At 42.3% G+C, this 15,853-nt stretch overlaps 2 protein-coding genes across 4 annotated transcripts; one reads left to right on the forward strand and one right to left on the reverse strand.

Annotated features, from left to right (window-relative positions):
- Window positions 1-25: 25 nt before the first annotated feature.
- strada (STE20 related adaptor alpha) lies at window positions 26-8,635 on the reverse strand. Of its 3 annotated transcripts, XM_084036617.1 has the most exons (13): window positions 8,498-8,635; window positions 7,683-7,748; window positions 7,105-7,162; window positions 5,086-5,114; window positions 3,550-3,652; window positions 3,236-3,357; window positions 2,871-2,979; window positions 2,648-2,771; window positions 1,938-2,109; window positions 1,742-1,846; window positions 1,287-1,540; window positions 1,168-1,210; window positions 26-1,009 (listed from the first exon to the last, which is right to left on the reverse strand). In XM_084036617.1, exons 2-13 carry the CDS (start codon window positions 7,692-7,694, stop codon window positions 854-856), a joined length of 1,287 nt encoding a protein of 428 aa, XP_083892743.1. In that variant the 5' UTR covers window positions 7,695-7,748; window positions 8,498-8,635; the 3' UTR covers window positions 26-853. The 3 variants fall into 3 exon arrangements, with proteins under 3 accessions (XP_083892743.1, XP_083892745.1, XP_083892744.1); XM_084036619.1 differs by lacking the exon at window positions 5,086-5,114 and having other exon boundaries at window positions 8,498-8,593; XM_084036618.1 differs by lacking the exons at window positions 5,086-5,114; window positions 7,105-7,162.
- A 25-nt stretch (window positions 8,636-8,660) lies between these two features.
- On the forward strand, window positions 8,661-15,100 carry ddx42 (DEAD (Asp-Glu-Ala-Asp) box helicase 42). Its single transcript, XM_084036616.1, has 18 exons — window positions 8,661-8,720; window positions 9,375-9,587; window positions 9,690-9,840; window positions 9,941-10,002; window positions 10,432-10,468; window positions 10,848-11,000; window positions 11,127-11,231; window positions 11,446-11,565; window positions 11,659-11,835; window positions 11,909-12,037; window positions 12,149-12,248; window positions 12,332-12,379; window positions 12,491-12,588; window positions 12,743-13,019; window positions 13,245-13,471; window positions 13,572-13,682; window positions 13,898-14,005; window positions 14,281-15,100. Exons 2-18 carry the CDS (start codon window positions 9,382-9,384, stop codon window positions 15,091-15,093), a joined length of 2,922 nt encoding a protein of 973 aa, XP_083892742.1. The 5' UTR covers window positions 8,661-8,720; window positions 9,375-9,381; the 3' UTR covers window positions 15,094-15,100.
- Window positions 15,101-15,853: the final 753 nt, after the last annotated feature.

Genomic DNA, 15,853 nt, shown 5'->3' on the forward strand with positions numbered 1-15,853 from the left:
TCACTATATGATCGGATCAAGTTAAAACATTAAAGTGAATGTTTATTGTTAAAAGTCAAGTTTAACATTTGCAACACGTCACCCTCACTTTCAAATGTCCATGCAGAGAAAACAAGCACCAAGATAACATTCAATTCTGAGATAAGTAACATCACATCCAGAGTAGGTTCATGAAAACACATCTATGCTCTTAAGGTTAAACTTAACAGATGTTGTGCTTAACCTCTGTGCAACAAAGGTGTTGTGTAAAGCATGGGATGTAGTTTACACTGTAACACAGGCAGAGAACTAAGAAATGCATATACATGCTGTTCAATCAGATGACCCTCGGGACAAAGTCAAAACTTTCCATCTGGTTTACCGAGGGCTGAATGAGCTGTGCACCCTTATGATGGTCTCACTGAGCAGATGGGCCACATCAAGGGGCCACGTTCAAAGAGGTAGAGTGACCCCTCTAAATATTTAGTAGCAGCTTCCCAGTGGTCCATTTGATGAGAATCTACATCCCCATCTATACATCCTCTGAAACCTCAACAGCATGAGGAATAGAGGAGTCCTGTGGTGTTTTGGCTTGGGGGGGGTAATGTGTGAGTGAGTGGAATCTGTTAGTGTGTGAAAGAGGCCATCATTGCAGTGCAAGAGTCTGAGCATATCTAGAGAACAAAAGCGTGTGAGACATCAAAAAGAGGCAAGATGGCTGCTGGCTTTTAACCTCTGTCTGAGAACAGCAACTCCTCTTAGTTTGAGATTTTAATTATTTACATGGGAACCATTACAAAAACAAATCTTGTCCAGTATGCTCAGAGATTTCCATCAGGTTTCAGTGAGCATCTCCCCGCCTAGTCCTCCACTGTCAGAAGTCCCAGTCGTCCACCTCCAGGTGGCTGAGACCTGACTCCAGACTGGCCAGTCCAGAGGGAGAGTCCTGCGGCTGGGAGCTCTCGAAGCTGGTTATTGGCGACACGGGCCGCAACAGCTCAGGCAGTGCCTCCGAGGGCCGGCGTTTGATCTGGCAGGGGGGGGGATAACATTACCATACAGTAAAAACACTCGACGACAAAGTCAAACAGAAGTACAAGTTCCAGGGTTTGTGGTACCAGAGGTAAAAGCTCCAAAGTAACACACAATAGTATAGTTGTTTTCATGATAACCTGGTATTTTACACACCTGTTTGAAGAAGGGATGGCCTGTGAGCGTCGTGGCAGACGGCCTGAAAAGGAAAAGAATTGGTGTGTGAACCTTAAATACTCGTAAAGCAACATGTATGCAAGAAGAGAAAAGCCAACCTCTTTTCCGGGTCTCGCTGTAGACACAGCTCAACAAAGGCGTGGAAGTGCGTTGAGAAAGTCCGATTGTACGGGTGTCCCCCCGATGAGGAAGAGGGCTCCCCGTTGGAGTGGCGAATACTTCCGGCTCCTGGACCCTCGCAGATCCCGGAGTCAGCCCCAGAGCGAGATGGTTTCATTGACAGCTCCTCTGGTGGGATAGTGGTGGTGTCCAGCAGACACGGCACCGTCCCATTTAGCTTCTCCAGCAGCATCTGTGGGAGTAAAGTGGTTATGGAGAATGTTGGATCATCTGCATTTAATTTTACCCATCAATTCGCGAGATATATTCATTGAAGTATTTAAAACTCAACAAGCTTAATTGTTTACCAGTTTATCTTATTTGTCACTAGATGTCTGGCTACAAACAGATAATGTGATGCAGAGGAACAGGTAGTTGCTAAGTAACTTCACACCTGCGTAGCTGGCATGTCTTTGAAGGGCACGTGTCCATTGGCCAGTTCACAGGCTGTGATGCCGAGGCTGTAGATGTCTGACCGAGAGTCGTAGCCCTCAAGGTTCTGAGAAAAACACATTCACATATGATATTTACTCTTAAACAGTATCTCAGTATTATATAACGCTCGATTGTGGAGGAATGCGGTACTGTACCTGCTGCAGCACCTCAGGGCTGAGCCAGGGCAGCACCTTGACACTGTACTGGGGGAAGTCGTGGACAACCTTGGCCCTCTGGCCATGACGGATCAGACTGAAGATGCTCCGCAGACCTGACATGCAGACCTGTCCGTCGGCTGAGATCAGCACATGGCTGGCCTTCACACTCCTACACATATCCAAAGACAAGTCACATTGACCTGCATTTACAAGTAGACTTGCATGTTGGTTTATCAATCATGTCAAACATCACAAAACAAATAATATAAAATAAACTGAACTACAAATTAACTACATATTATGTAAGATAGAGATACTAGCTTCTTCCCCAGTTAGTCCAAGTAATACAACAATGGTTGATGACCTTATGCAGCTTTTATATACGTATGAAAATGTCTGTTTCTTTTATTGTTTTAGATCAGAGTTGACCAGAGCAAGTCTTCCAATATCACCTGGGAGGATCTTATGCAACAGCTTCATGGTGTCAAAGTATGAAACCTGCAGCGAGACCTCCTCCACCCTCCCCTAAACCTACAAAAATAATCTGTTTGTCTTTCAGTGGAGTGTTTTCGTGCACCACGATGGCATTGTGTTACACAAGTCTAGGAGAAACCTTTAATTTTTTTTTCCAAAATATTTTGTTTAATTTTGATTAAAAAAAAAAAAAAAACATGAAAACAAAAACCCAATCGGGAAGTATATCTTACCGGTGCACATATCCCATGTGATGGATGTATTCAAGAGCTTTGAGCATGCCGAGCAAAATGTATGCGATGGTCAGCTCAGTCATACCATCAGCAAAATGTGTGCAGATCAGATCTCTGGCTGACCCTAAAAGACCATCAAACACAGATAACCATGATGAGAGAGCTGTCATCTATTACTACAGGCTAATTCTATAATGTTGTTTATGATTTAAAAAGGACTTACCATAAGCCATGAAGGGGGTGATGACCCACAACTCATTTTGAGCTATGAAGACGCTCTTGTAGGGTACAATACTGGAGTGGTGAAACAACCTTGATACATGCAGTTCGCCCTGGGAGGCAGAGAAAAGGAAATTACAAGTCAAGGCAACAGACAGAGGGCAAAAGATGATTCAGATTCCAATTAGGCACAAGAGGTTGAGCAGTGAAGACTGTAAAGATAATGATAACCCAGACACGCGGGTTACACAAGGATTCCAAACGCAGCAGCAGGATGAAAGAGGGGGGAATTGTATTTAACAGGAGAGAGGTAAAGACTACGGGGAGCAGAGTCGTAGCAGGGTGATGGGATCGGGAGTTGATGCAGACCTGCAGGTAGGTAACCATATCATTAGTGCATGACTCCAAGTCAATCCGTCGGATGGCTACGTGCTCCCCAGTGGGTCTGTATCGAGCAAGGTTCACCGTCATCAAGTCGTCCAAGCCTCGGCCTAAAACACAGACACAGACCTCATTAAAATACGTATCTATATTGTAAAATATCAAACAAATGCATTGCTTGGCATTAGTGCTGATGAGCTACTGTCCAAAAATGAAATGCAAAGCGGAAGAATACCATTCACTTTGCGTCCTTCATTCTTTTTAAATGATGGTGCAGTGAGTGTGTGTTTGTTTTCACATACCGATAGCGGTGAGGAGCTCGTAGCAGCTGCTGTCAGGGAGGAAGCTGCCCATGGTGTCCCGCCGTGGGAGGGAGCTCAGACTCTCCTGGCTGTCCTCATGGGCCTGGAGGTAGAGGGGAGGAAACAGTGCGACTGAAGATGGGCTATGGCACTTGACTTGCTACAGAGCAGGACTGGGTTAAAGAGCTTCTGAGTGACTACCAGGGGGGGGGGGGGGTTGACCATACATAATGTGTGAGAACTGTGAGAAAATCCTCCAAGGACAGGCTGAGATGTGTTATAAAGGTGTTTTAGTGTGACCCATGGCTTTAGCCAGAGACATAAAAAAACAAAACAGGCATTGGAAGACATTGGTAACACACATTCCAACAAATATTTAGTGAATACAAGTGTCTACTGTATGTCCAGCAGATAAAACGCTGCAATACCATAGATGCACTCAAATATAAAACAGTGTGTGGGTTTTAATGGTGAAAGACGGTTACGACTCATCAGGATTTCTGTAAAAGTGATAGCTCCTATGATAATATCATTGTAAACAGAATAGCAAATATAGAATCACAAAGTCTACATATAAGAAAATGTTTTAGACATGTGAATCACAAACACATGTAGAGAAAAGCTAATATTCTCGCAGTGAGGACTCCTGAATTCCATCAATTTATGCCATTCAAATGATGGAAATGGACAGATTGCAGTAGAGGAGAATGTGGAGGAGAATGAAGGCAAGCTGAATGAATATTTTTGGATTGTTTCCATGGTGACCAGAATGAAGATACACATTAAAAATTAGAATAGTGCACTTCCTCGAAAAAATAATTGTATCCTACAGGCCAAAGGTGGCTTTTAGATCAAGATCAGAGACACACACCGGTCGGAAAATATCCTCACAGATAAAACCAAGAGTTGTTCCGAGTGTGGACTGACAGAGCCAAACATGCTGTAGCGGCCGTCAGCTAAGGGAACATCTGTAAAAGTTGATCTAATCACATGGGTTGCCGTCCAAACTGCCATCATGATCGGATTCAGAAGGGGTTGCCATGCATTGCTAAAGCTGAACACATGGAACTCCATCCATCTACGCCTCACGTGGCTGACATCAAAGTGTGACCATCAGTTCACCATCACCTCAACAACAGGCCGTCAGCACAGACAGACAGCGTCCAAACGCACAACACTCAGTGCAGAATTAGACTCTTAGTGAGGTGACAAAAAGACACCACAATCTAACACAATGCAGTTACTTGGAGCACATCAGGTTAGCGGCACACCAAGGACAGGACAAATTACGTTACACGTGTTTATTCTTTTTCTATTCCCCAACAGAAGCACTGGTGAGTGAGGTGACCTTCTGAGCTCTTAGCATGTACAGCGTGTGTCATGAACCAGACACCCCATGCATACATAAATGTGCAAAGCCTCAGAGGGGTTTGTGGATTCATCTACATATAAATCCGTGTGCGCACATACACATGCATGCACGCACATACATAAAGGGCAAATGGGGGATGATGATGACAGGAGTACCACACTTACTTTCCTGTGAGAGAATCCCTGAGCTTGCTCTGGGGCAGAAGAACCACAACAATGACATAAAGATATGAACAAACACAACACAAGAGAAGGATCGGTGTTCAGAGCACCTCTTGAACAAGGAAGTACAGCAGCTGGCAGTGGGAGTTCGCAGCAAGCTGCAGAATTTTATAGATAACCGTCCATCGCTGGTTTCCCAGTCACCAATAGGATTCGTCTTTCAGGTGACCACCCAGAAAGTGACGCATCATTATCAATATAAACGGTTCTCTTGTGGGATGTTCAAACTGAAAATGCACTGCAACTGAAAACAATATTCTCACCCCACTGAAGTGCTTACATCAGATACTTAATCAAATATCTTCTTACCAAAGCAAACTTAAAAAATGAAAAACAATCCATCTATGCCCTGCAGGATCTTCCCATATATATTATGTAAGGCAATCGGAATACAGCACAGCCAAAACTGAAATGATACACTTGAACAAGCATGCAACACGAAGCAATGATCTGCCAGAAGGGAAATGAAAATGAGGCAAAGCTTGCAAATGAAATAAAGCACCGCAGGACCTTTCCATAATACGAAAATCTTTAATAATGCGCCTCAAATGATTAAGATTATCAATGAGGAGAAACATGGTGCTTAAAAATATAAACAAACTACTAATAAACAGCCCTGAACGTGATATTTAAGCTTCAGTACTCCTGTGTGTGATGTGTGGATATATGGAATTAGGTAATATTGGCAAGAAGAAATCAACAGATAGTTGTTCAAATTCTAATTTCAGGCACTGAACCATTTATGCCGCAAGACTCTTTTCATTTTTTTATCAAATGTTTACACTTTTGAAAATGTATTTTTCTTGTGTAGTAGATGTGAGGTCTGGAGCCCTGGTGCACAAGATATCAAACATAATAGGACAAAACTATTGTCAATATTACACAAAGCCACTCATATTTTCTATTAAAAATATTATGAATATTCTGTAAGGAACAAAAAATAAAAGCAACCAGCCCTGCAATGACACCTTCAACAACCCACTCGCTTTGCACTATTTCAGCACATCCTTATGTAACTGATGTATGTGAACAAGTTAGCGGTGCAGAGACAAGATCAATTCAGTGAGAGTGGGCAAGTCTGAAATCCTAAATAAAACAGAGATGCCCTACACCTGCTGTACAAAGTTCAGCATATCAAACTCTGTATGGTGTAGTTTCAGTTCATCAGACTACAGACAGCTGATAACATTATTGATGTTTCTTCAACTACCAATTACATGTAACTATGGATTTGGATTCTTCTCAACTTGGACTGCTATTGTTCTGCAAATCATTACACTATGTAGGAGATACACCAGCCCAGACAAAAACAGGTATATCCTATTTGTAATGTTTTTTACAGTTATCAACTCACATTTATAGTAATTTTATTATAGCACGAGTGCAACAATAAAGCTTGAAAACTACACAAACCTAACTGCTATTGCAAAGCTCAGCACCACACTGACTAATTGATTATTGCATCAACATTTTATTCTATTAATTTCTGACATTATTGCTCAAAATCAAACCTGTTTAACCCATGAGTTTCCACAAAAGGGACGTGGTTCCTTTGGGTGTATTGAGAAATACAATTTATCAGCCAAAAACATGTTTGCAACCTTTTGACACACACGATAAACACATTCACAAGAAGCATTAAATAAAATGGCACAGACTTTTCTATGAGACATTAATTAAAGAGGGACATTGTTTGTGCCATCCTCTGATAAATTATTGTGGCCAACAGAAAGAATGAGGCAGTAGGGCTGCAGACAGGTAACAAATTACTTGAAAAACTTTCAGAATTGTAATTTAAGGAAGACATCCGAGAAGCAAAGCAAAGCACTCACTTAGAGCAAAGCTTCAACTAGAACAGCATGATGTTTAAACGTTGCTCGTGGAAGGCCCAATGTGTAAGCAGTGGTTTGGGAATGTTGAATTATTATTTATTTTTTTATCTCAGTATATCTTGGACCTCACCTCCAAATAACTCCAAATCCCGCAGGCTCTCCACACTCAGTTTCTCAGACACCCAACGCTGACAGACACAGAGCGTTAAACACAGACATGGAGAGAAGAGAGAAAATGCAAGCAAGAATAAAGGAAAATGCTATAGAAACATAAACATATTCAAAGCTGTTGAATAAATATGATTCATGCTGACTTCCTAATTTGCAGCTGTACACGTTTTTTTTCTCTTGTATGAAAGACAAAGTCATAGAAAGCTCAATTAAAACAAACACAAAAAAGCTGAGCAATTCCAGTTCTTGCCTGTTAGCAGTGCTGAGTGAATAGGAAAACTAGTCTGTAAGAACTTTATAAAGGCAACAGCATTTAATTGTGTTGACAGAATAACATTAGTGTCTACATGTTTGCAATGAAAGCTGTCATAGATGTGATTATAGTCCAATTTCCCTTACAGGGATTAAACTTCAATGGAAATGAACAAAAAGCATGCAAAGTCAGTGTATTTACCATGTCTAATTCAGGTTAAGGAAAACATTTAATCTTTAACTGGCCTTGTAAACCTATGTTTAAAATAAGAGTCAAAAACTTACAAGAAAAGACATGGATCCTCTTGAGTGTCTTACATATAAAATAGTGAAAACACGTCCAGAGAATACCTGTGAAGACAAATGAAAAGAAATGTGAATATATCTCTGTCTGGTCTCCTTCTGCTAGGGACAAACATCACTTGGGGTTGGCCTATGATGGTCATTGTTTGATTTGATTCCACTTTAATATCAATAAACGACATTATTCCAAACAACAAAGTAAAGTCACCAGGTCCTGTTTATGCATGTACATATATCATGCCTATGGGTGAATAATATAACAACAGAGTGAAAAAGCTGGATTCCCATGCAAGGTACTGATTAAGTATACCTTCTTTCTTTAACTATATGTACTCTATTAGCAAGAAATTAATAGTCCTCATCTGGTTCAGTGGTACCAACCGCTAGTTGAGGTCTCATTTTAGCTAATGAGATCAGCAGTCGTATTAGTAGTAAGTATCTTTACTACACAAGTCTCCAAGCCAGATGATCTCAGTAGTTAGCGCTAACTTTGGTTGATAGTATATGTTTATTCATGCAGATGTTAAGGTTGAAACCAATCAACATTCACGGTTTAATACTGGTGGTTATAATGCGAAAACACAGAGATAATGACTTCTAATGATAACAAGATAAGTAACGTTAGTCTGATCAGACCGAAGAAAAACAAAAACCTAATTTGTCTCAAGCAGAGCTCAGCGGTTGCTAATGGAGGGCGCAACATGGCTAGCAGTAGTAGATTACCGTTAGCTAAAGCAGCTACCGTGACTTATTTTAGCAAAAACCAGCAGCATTATTTCATTGTCTTAACAACTTACCTATATAGTGTTTAGAACAGCAATGCCTGGCTGCAGAAACATTATATTTAAAGGTAACTCATTCAGCTAGCCTTCCTTTCCAGCGGGATGTTTTGGCAGCTCTCCACTACGCTTTCAGCGTCGCCGTCGCGCACAAACTACAACAGACACTGCGCACACAGATGACGTAAGCACAGCTTGGTCTACTGGAAAACGCTGTAGGATTTACTGGCATCACAAACAGGTAATTCCGCACTTGTAGCTCCTGTTATAAAATGATTGATAGAGTCAATCAACAAATTATGTTATCGTACACTGTGTGAGGTTGTGAAATGCAGCCTAACTAGACCACATTAACGGTGTGTCGACCCTAGCCTCGCACACCCCCCACCTCGCCTTCATTTTGCGGCCTTGAGCTAACGCTAAGCTAACATAACGTTAGTTAGCTAGTTGGCAATGTTGTTGTTATGTTGCTGTAAATAAAATGAACCGCACTGAGCCAGCAGCTGTATTATTGTGCCGTGTTTAGCAACAGGCTAATGTTATGGTTACTCAGTCACGTCAGTTTCTCAGCCAGATAACGTTTCCTCCTGCAGAAATCAACGTAAATGAACACCTGATTAATGTTTTAATGCGTTTTGTGGCTCCGTGGACATGAATAAGAACGCCTCATGAATTGAAAGCGAGTTAGCCCATGTATTGCAACACCGTTTAATTTGCACAACTACGAACGTTAGATGTATAATGTTAGCTGTGCAAACATCAATGTTGCTGCCAAAATTAAAGAGCAGCAAAACGAGGTGTCTGTGCGACACTAGCTGAAGAGACGTTTACATGATCCACTGCTGAGATTATCGGGAGTCACAGACACGTCTCAATTGCCCGCTTGTTTTCACAGCGGAAACATGAACTGGAACAAAGGTGGTCCGGGTGTGAAGCGAGGGTTTGGGTTTGGAGGATTTTCCCTTGCAGGGAAAAAAGAGGAACCCGACCTGCCTCAGCCATCGCCATCATTTGGACCCCCAGGATCAAGTGGATATGGGAAGGGCCAGCAGCTCCCGTCGTTCTACAAAATAGGGACAAAAAGAGCAAATTTTGATGAGGAAAATGCGTGAGTATTACAGCTCTCCCATACAAATATATACGTGTTTAGCTCAACCCATTATCAGTATTTGTGGTATTGAAAAATTGCATCTTTGTCGTTTTCAACAAGGTATTTTGAAGATGATGAAGAGGAGTCCAGCAGCAACGTGGATCTGCCATACATCCCAGCTGAGAATTCGCCCACACGGCAGCAGATGCAGTCTGGTGGTGGGTCAGACAGTGAAGATGACCCACTGGATGCCTTTATGGCAGAGGTTGAGGTGGGACGAGTATTACAGTTCAGCAGAGGCAAAGTAGAATGTGCTCCGAAATGCTTAATCTGCTATTTTCTCTAACAAATCCTGCCGTTTGCTCCTCCAGAACCAAGCAGCTAAAGACATGAGGAAACTAGAGGAAAAGGAAAAGGAGAAGAAGACAGCCAAGTAAGACTCAATAGAGCTCTAATTTTTTCATTGGTTAGCTGTTTAGTCACTTCTGAAGGCTTAAATTGAAGTTTACCCAGAAGGGAAAAAAGGATCGCCCACATGAAGTAATATTTATATTTTATTATTAATACTATAAAAGTATATAATTATTTATAATTAATATTTATAAAATGTATATTTGAGCTTAAGTATAAGCTTGCTAATTTACGATAATAGTACAGTTAATTTGTATGTACCTCCTGCACTGTCTTCACTACAATAGCAATTTAGCTTAATGCACAAAGCATGGCACATTCGGCAATGTTTTTGCTGATTTAATAGATATCATCAGGTAAGCACTGACCTTAGACATAATGGGATGTGGGCTGTCTTGGGTGTATGAACGAGCCGCAGGGAAGTTTTTTTTTTCTCCGCTTCTCATTTCAGGGGTATTCGTGATGACATTGAAGAAGAAGATGAACAAGTGAGTGAGCCCTCCAAAGTTTTTCATCCACTACATCGTTGATCAGAGAGGTCTCCAGACCAAACATCTCCTAAATCTACCTTCTCTAATGTTATAAAGCCCTCTCCTCTGTCTGACCACGCAGGTTGCATTTAGGATTATTATGATGGAGTTGTTTTTCCTGTGTAGATTATTCTTGTTGTCTAGAAAGTGATGAAATGATTGTTGATTTTTTTTTTTTTTTTATCAGCAAGTGATATGATGATATCAGATTGTGAGTCATTTGTCCATCTATTGAGCTGAATGTTTCCTTGGATATTTGTCAGTTACTGGTGCTTGGACGCTGTGGTAAGCAGCACTCGGGCTCAGTTTTTCACATGAAATGCTGTGCTCTCTGCAGGAAGCCTACTTCCGCTACATGGCAGAGAATCCCACAGCTGGGCTGACCCTAGAGGAAGAGGACGAAAACATTGACTATGACAGTGATGGGAATCCAATCGCCCCTACCACCAAGAAAATCATCTTGCCCCTTCCTCCCATTGACCACTCTGAGGTACAGTTGACTGCTGTTTAAGCGTACTGTTTAAGCGTGCTGTCCCAACAACAAATCAACATTTATGTCTATAACGTGTGTCATAGGAGTGATTTTGTTACGATTCTTTTGTCCTTGTGTCTATAGATTGATTACCCACCCTTTGTGAAAAACTTCTACAATGAGCATGAAGAGCTCAGCCACCTGACTGGAACTCAAGAGTTTGAGTTGAGGCACAAATTGAACTTAAGGGTAAGTCAAAGATTCATGCATGTGTATATTAATGATACACGTCATATTAGTTATTACCCTTATGGCAATCCAATTTTTTTGCAATATTTCTTGCAGTGGTTGCTGTGAAAAAAAAAACAGTCTGGGGACATAAATCTTCTTAATACACTGATGTCATTGTCATTATCATCATAAATGCCTTTGGATTTCTGCATCTTTTTCTTGTCCTTCTCAGGTATCTGGTGCTGACCCTCCAAAACCTTGTACTAGCTTTGCTCATTTCAACTTTGATGAGCAGCTAATGCACCAAATCCGCAAGTCTGAGTACACTCAGCCCACACCGATTCAGTGCCAGGTATAGTGCAAATTTTAAGGTTGCAATATATATTTATATATTAAGGTTGCGCATTGTACATTGTTGCGTTTTTGTTCCCAATCTGGGTTTTAGGGTGTGCCCATAGCTCTGTCTGGACGCGACATGATTGGTATCGCAAAAACTGGCAGTGGAAAAACTGCAGCTTTTATCTGGCCCATGTTGGTTCACATCATGGACCAAAAGGAACTGGAGGCAGGAGAAGGACCCATTGCCATCATTGTGTGTCCCACAAGAGAGCTTTGTCAGCAGGTAAGAAATAGGAAGGGGCAGAGTCAGTACATTTTTCAGCGATTTGGGTCACTAATATGTGTAATTTTGCCAGATCCATGCAGAATGTAAGCGCTTTGGCAAAGCCTACTCTTTGCGTTCTGTGGCGGTTTATGGAGGAGGCAGCATGTGGGAGCAGGCTAAAGCTCTGCAGGAGGGAGCAGAGATTGTGGTGTGCACTCCGGTAAGAGAAAAAACAGCCATATTTTATCTTCGACCTGCATCCTGGAGAAGTAAATTCACACCCCACTCCTGCAACAAATGAGAGATTTACTGTTTGTGTGTGTTTGCACAGGGTCGTCTTATTGACCATGTTAAGAAGAAGGCCACTTCCCTGCAAAGAGTGTCATACCTGGTGTTTGATGAGGCAGATCGCATGTTTGATATGGGCTTTGGTTGGTTGGCATTATCAGCATTGTATCAAAGGTGTTTTGATCCTGTTTTTTGCACTACATCTTATTTCTGTCTTCCTTTTCAGAATATCAGGTTAGATCTGTTGCTAGCCACGTCCGCCCAGACAGACAGAGTAAGTGGTTTTCTTTAAGTAATAAGACAATATTTTAAATTACATGGTAGCAGAGCTTCAGATGAGTTTTTTTTTTTTTTTTAATAATTCGTAATATGATTTTCTTCACAGCCCTTCTGTTTAGTGCTACTTTTCGAAAGAAGATAGAGAGACTGGCCAGAGACATCTTGACAGATCCTATTCGTGTGGTGCAGGGAGACATAGGAGAAGTATGTATCATACCTTATCTACAATTTGCACTATTGTGTCAGCAAAACTGTATTGTTTTTAGAATTATAGTATTTACACTTTCATTAAAATGTAATAAAATATAAGCTTTGACATTTCAACCCCATGTTTTAATGACCTTACTTCTCTGACCAGGCCAATGAGGATATCACCCAGATGGTGGAAATGTTGCCTAGCGCAACAGATAAATGGGGCTGGCTGACTCGGCGGCTGGTGGAGTTCACCTCCTCTGGCTCAGTCCTCATCTTTGTCACCAAGAAGTTAAACTGTGAAGAACTGGCAACTAACCTGACCCAGGAAGGTTACAGCCTGGGCCTCCTGCACGGAGACATGGACCAGAGTGAGAGGAACAAGGTCATCAGTGACTTCAAGAAAAGGAATTTGCCTGTTCTGGTGGCCACTGATGTAGCTGGTGAGTACAAGAGTGGGCGGTGATGGAGATGAAGTTTTTTACCTCCCATTTCTTTCCCTCCTCGTCACTTTCTGTTTGTTCACATGAATGTATTTGTGTCAAATTTTAAGCATTTGCTTTTTTGACAGTTTAGTCTGTACTGTATATGGAGAGATTAGTTTAAAACAAACTGTAGGATCATGTGTAATGTATCATGTTTAACATTTTGCTGCTTCCTGTTTGCAGCCCGTGGTCTGGACATCCCATCCATTCGCACAGTGGTGAACTATGACGTAGCACGAGACATCGACACACACACACACAGGATTGGTCGAACTGGTCGTGCTGGAGAGAAGGGGGTGGCTTACACTCTCCTCACCAACAAAGACACGACGTTCGCCGGCGACCTCGTGAGAAATCTCGAGGGAGCTAATCAAGACGTTTCCAAAGAACTGATGGATTTAGCCATGCAGGTGAGATAGATAACTTAAAGATTAAAAAAATCTGTAGAGTATATATTTACTTTTTATATATATATTTAACTTTGTGCTCTTCTTCTCTTTTTTCCCCCAGAATCCCTGGTTCAGGAAATCCAGATTCAAGGGTGGTAAAGGAAAGAAGATGAACATTGGTGGAGGTGGTCTTGGTTATAGAGAGAGACCCGGCCTGGGGGCTGAAAGTTCTGTGAGTTAATAAGTATTTCACCCTAAATCTGCATTTTATTTTTATATGGTTATAATAGTAGTTACTATGCACTGTAAAATTACACCACTTAGAAAATGTTAACCCTCTGACCGCATTAAGTGCTCTATGGGGTCTAAGCTTTCCTTTAGTTTGAGGAGATTCATGGTGATATTTGGAGAAATTCTGAGAGATGTGAGTAACTGTTGTTTCTGCAGGAACGTGGTGGCAGCATGTTGTCTTCCACAAGTAGCTTTGAAGGCTACGGCAAACCAACCACTGGGGCAATGGGAGATCGCATGTCTGCGATGAAACAAGCTTTCCAGGTAGAAATCTCTCCCTTCTGTGCTTCTGTCTGGGTTATTGTGTCTTTATTATATCTTTAACTTTATTTCATGTACGTTGATATTGTTTTCTTTTTCTTTCCTATCGCATATTTCTTGATTTTAAATCTAAAACTGGTGTTATGTCGTTTGCTCGTAGCACAAGAGTTTTGTGTTTTGAAGCAGTGAAATCCTTTATGTGAAGTTTCACGGTATGGATTTCTGTTTTGCCTCCCTAGCAGCTAATCTCTTACTCTCAATGTCTCCTTCTCGTCTAGGCTCAGTATAAGAGCCACTTTGTGGCTGCGTCCAGCGGCCCTCCAAAACTCACCACTAAGTCTAACAGCTCGTCATGTTGGACTAGTGCTGGCAGCCTGAGCTCTGTGCCAACCGAGTCCGCCAATGGTTCAGAGCGGTCCCAGAGCACCAACATGTCCATGTCAATGTCCATGTCTGGTTTCACCAGCGCTGGCACCCTGAGCTCTGTTCCCACGAGTCCAACAGTTTCACAGCACAGCCCTTTGCCTGCACCTCCCCCACAGAGAGACATCCCACGGGAGAGACACGGGGAGGACCGGGGGCGGCATGATAGTAGTTACCGCCACAGTGACAGGAGCGAGCGACACAGTGGAGAGGATCGCTACGGAGACCGGGATCGCCACGGAGACGGAGACCGGGATCGCCACGGAGACAGAGATCGGGACCGCCATGGCGACCGGGACCGCTACAGCAGCAGCAGCGGCCGACACAGCGATGGTCGTAATGGAGATGGGAACAGGAGGGACAGAGAGGATCGGAGGAGTGAGAGGGATGGGGGTGACAGGGGGAGCGGTGAGGGGAGAGAGAGAGATGATCGGAGGAGTGAGAGAGATGGGGGAGACAGGGGGAGCGGGGAGGGGAGAGAGAGAGATGATCGGAGGAGTGAGAGAGATGGGGGAGACAGGGGGAGCGTGGAGGGGAGAGAGAGAGATGATCGGAGGAGTGAGAGGGACGGGGGAGACAAGGGGAGCGGGGAGGGGAGGAACAGAGGAGATGATAGCTTTGCTGTCCCTGAACCACCAAAGCGTAGAAAGAGTAGATGGGACAACTAAAGGGAAAGGCAGCAATAGAATAATACGTGCAACCAACTGCTCCATGGTGAGCTTGTCTGTTGTTTAGGCAGATAGCTGAGCATATCGGAGGCTGATGAACAGGACCGCAAGTGGGAGATTTTAGACGTTGGAAAAAATGTACTGCCAGGTTGGTTTAGACCTCATAATTTGGTCAGAGCTCAGCAGAGTGTGTCAGACAGATCAACGCAAGCAGCTCAGAGAGGGTCACTGTACAGATATCATCAACTGTTGTTAGAAGTCAATAGGATCAGGCAATGGAGCTGTAATGAATCCTGCTGTCAGTCAACAATTCCAAACTAGGATTATGTTGCTTATTGTCTTGTTGTCTCTCACTAAGCTCCTCACATGGTTTTGTGCTTGCAAACCTGAAGCTTTATTTTCTTCCTAATTCTTTGCCAATAGTGTTTGTGTGTTTGTATTTCCTTCATGTACAAAGATAACTCTTCGAATAGTTTAATTTTTGAAAGCGCTCGGTGAAGACTAAGTCCCACATATGTTAAAACTAAGTATTGCTCTTTTTGTGTCTTGTATTTGAGTTCTAGTGAAGTGCCTTTCTTTGGCATTTAGTCTGTCTATGCTTTTGAAGTGTTTTTCAAGAATGATGCATTTGTTTGTATGAGAGGAATTTCAATGGTTCATTCACATGTGGGGAAAAAAATGAAGTTTTGATTAAAAGGCGCCTTTGGCATCTACTATTGTATCTGCTTTCAATGACACACTGTGTCACTCTTCTGCACAG

The sequence above is a fragment of the Eutrigla gurnardus genome, assembly GCF_963514095.1.
Source record: "Eutrigla gurnardus genome assembly, chromosome: 20".
In the NCBI taxonomy this organism is placed as follows: domain Eukaryota; kingdom Metazoa; phylum Chordata; class Actinopteri; order Perciformes; family Triglidae; genus Eutrigla; species Eutrigla gurnardus.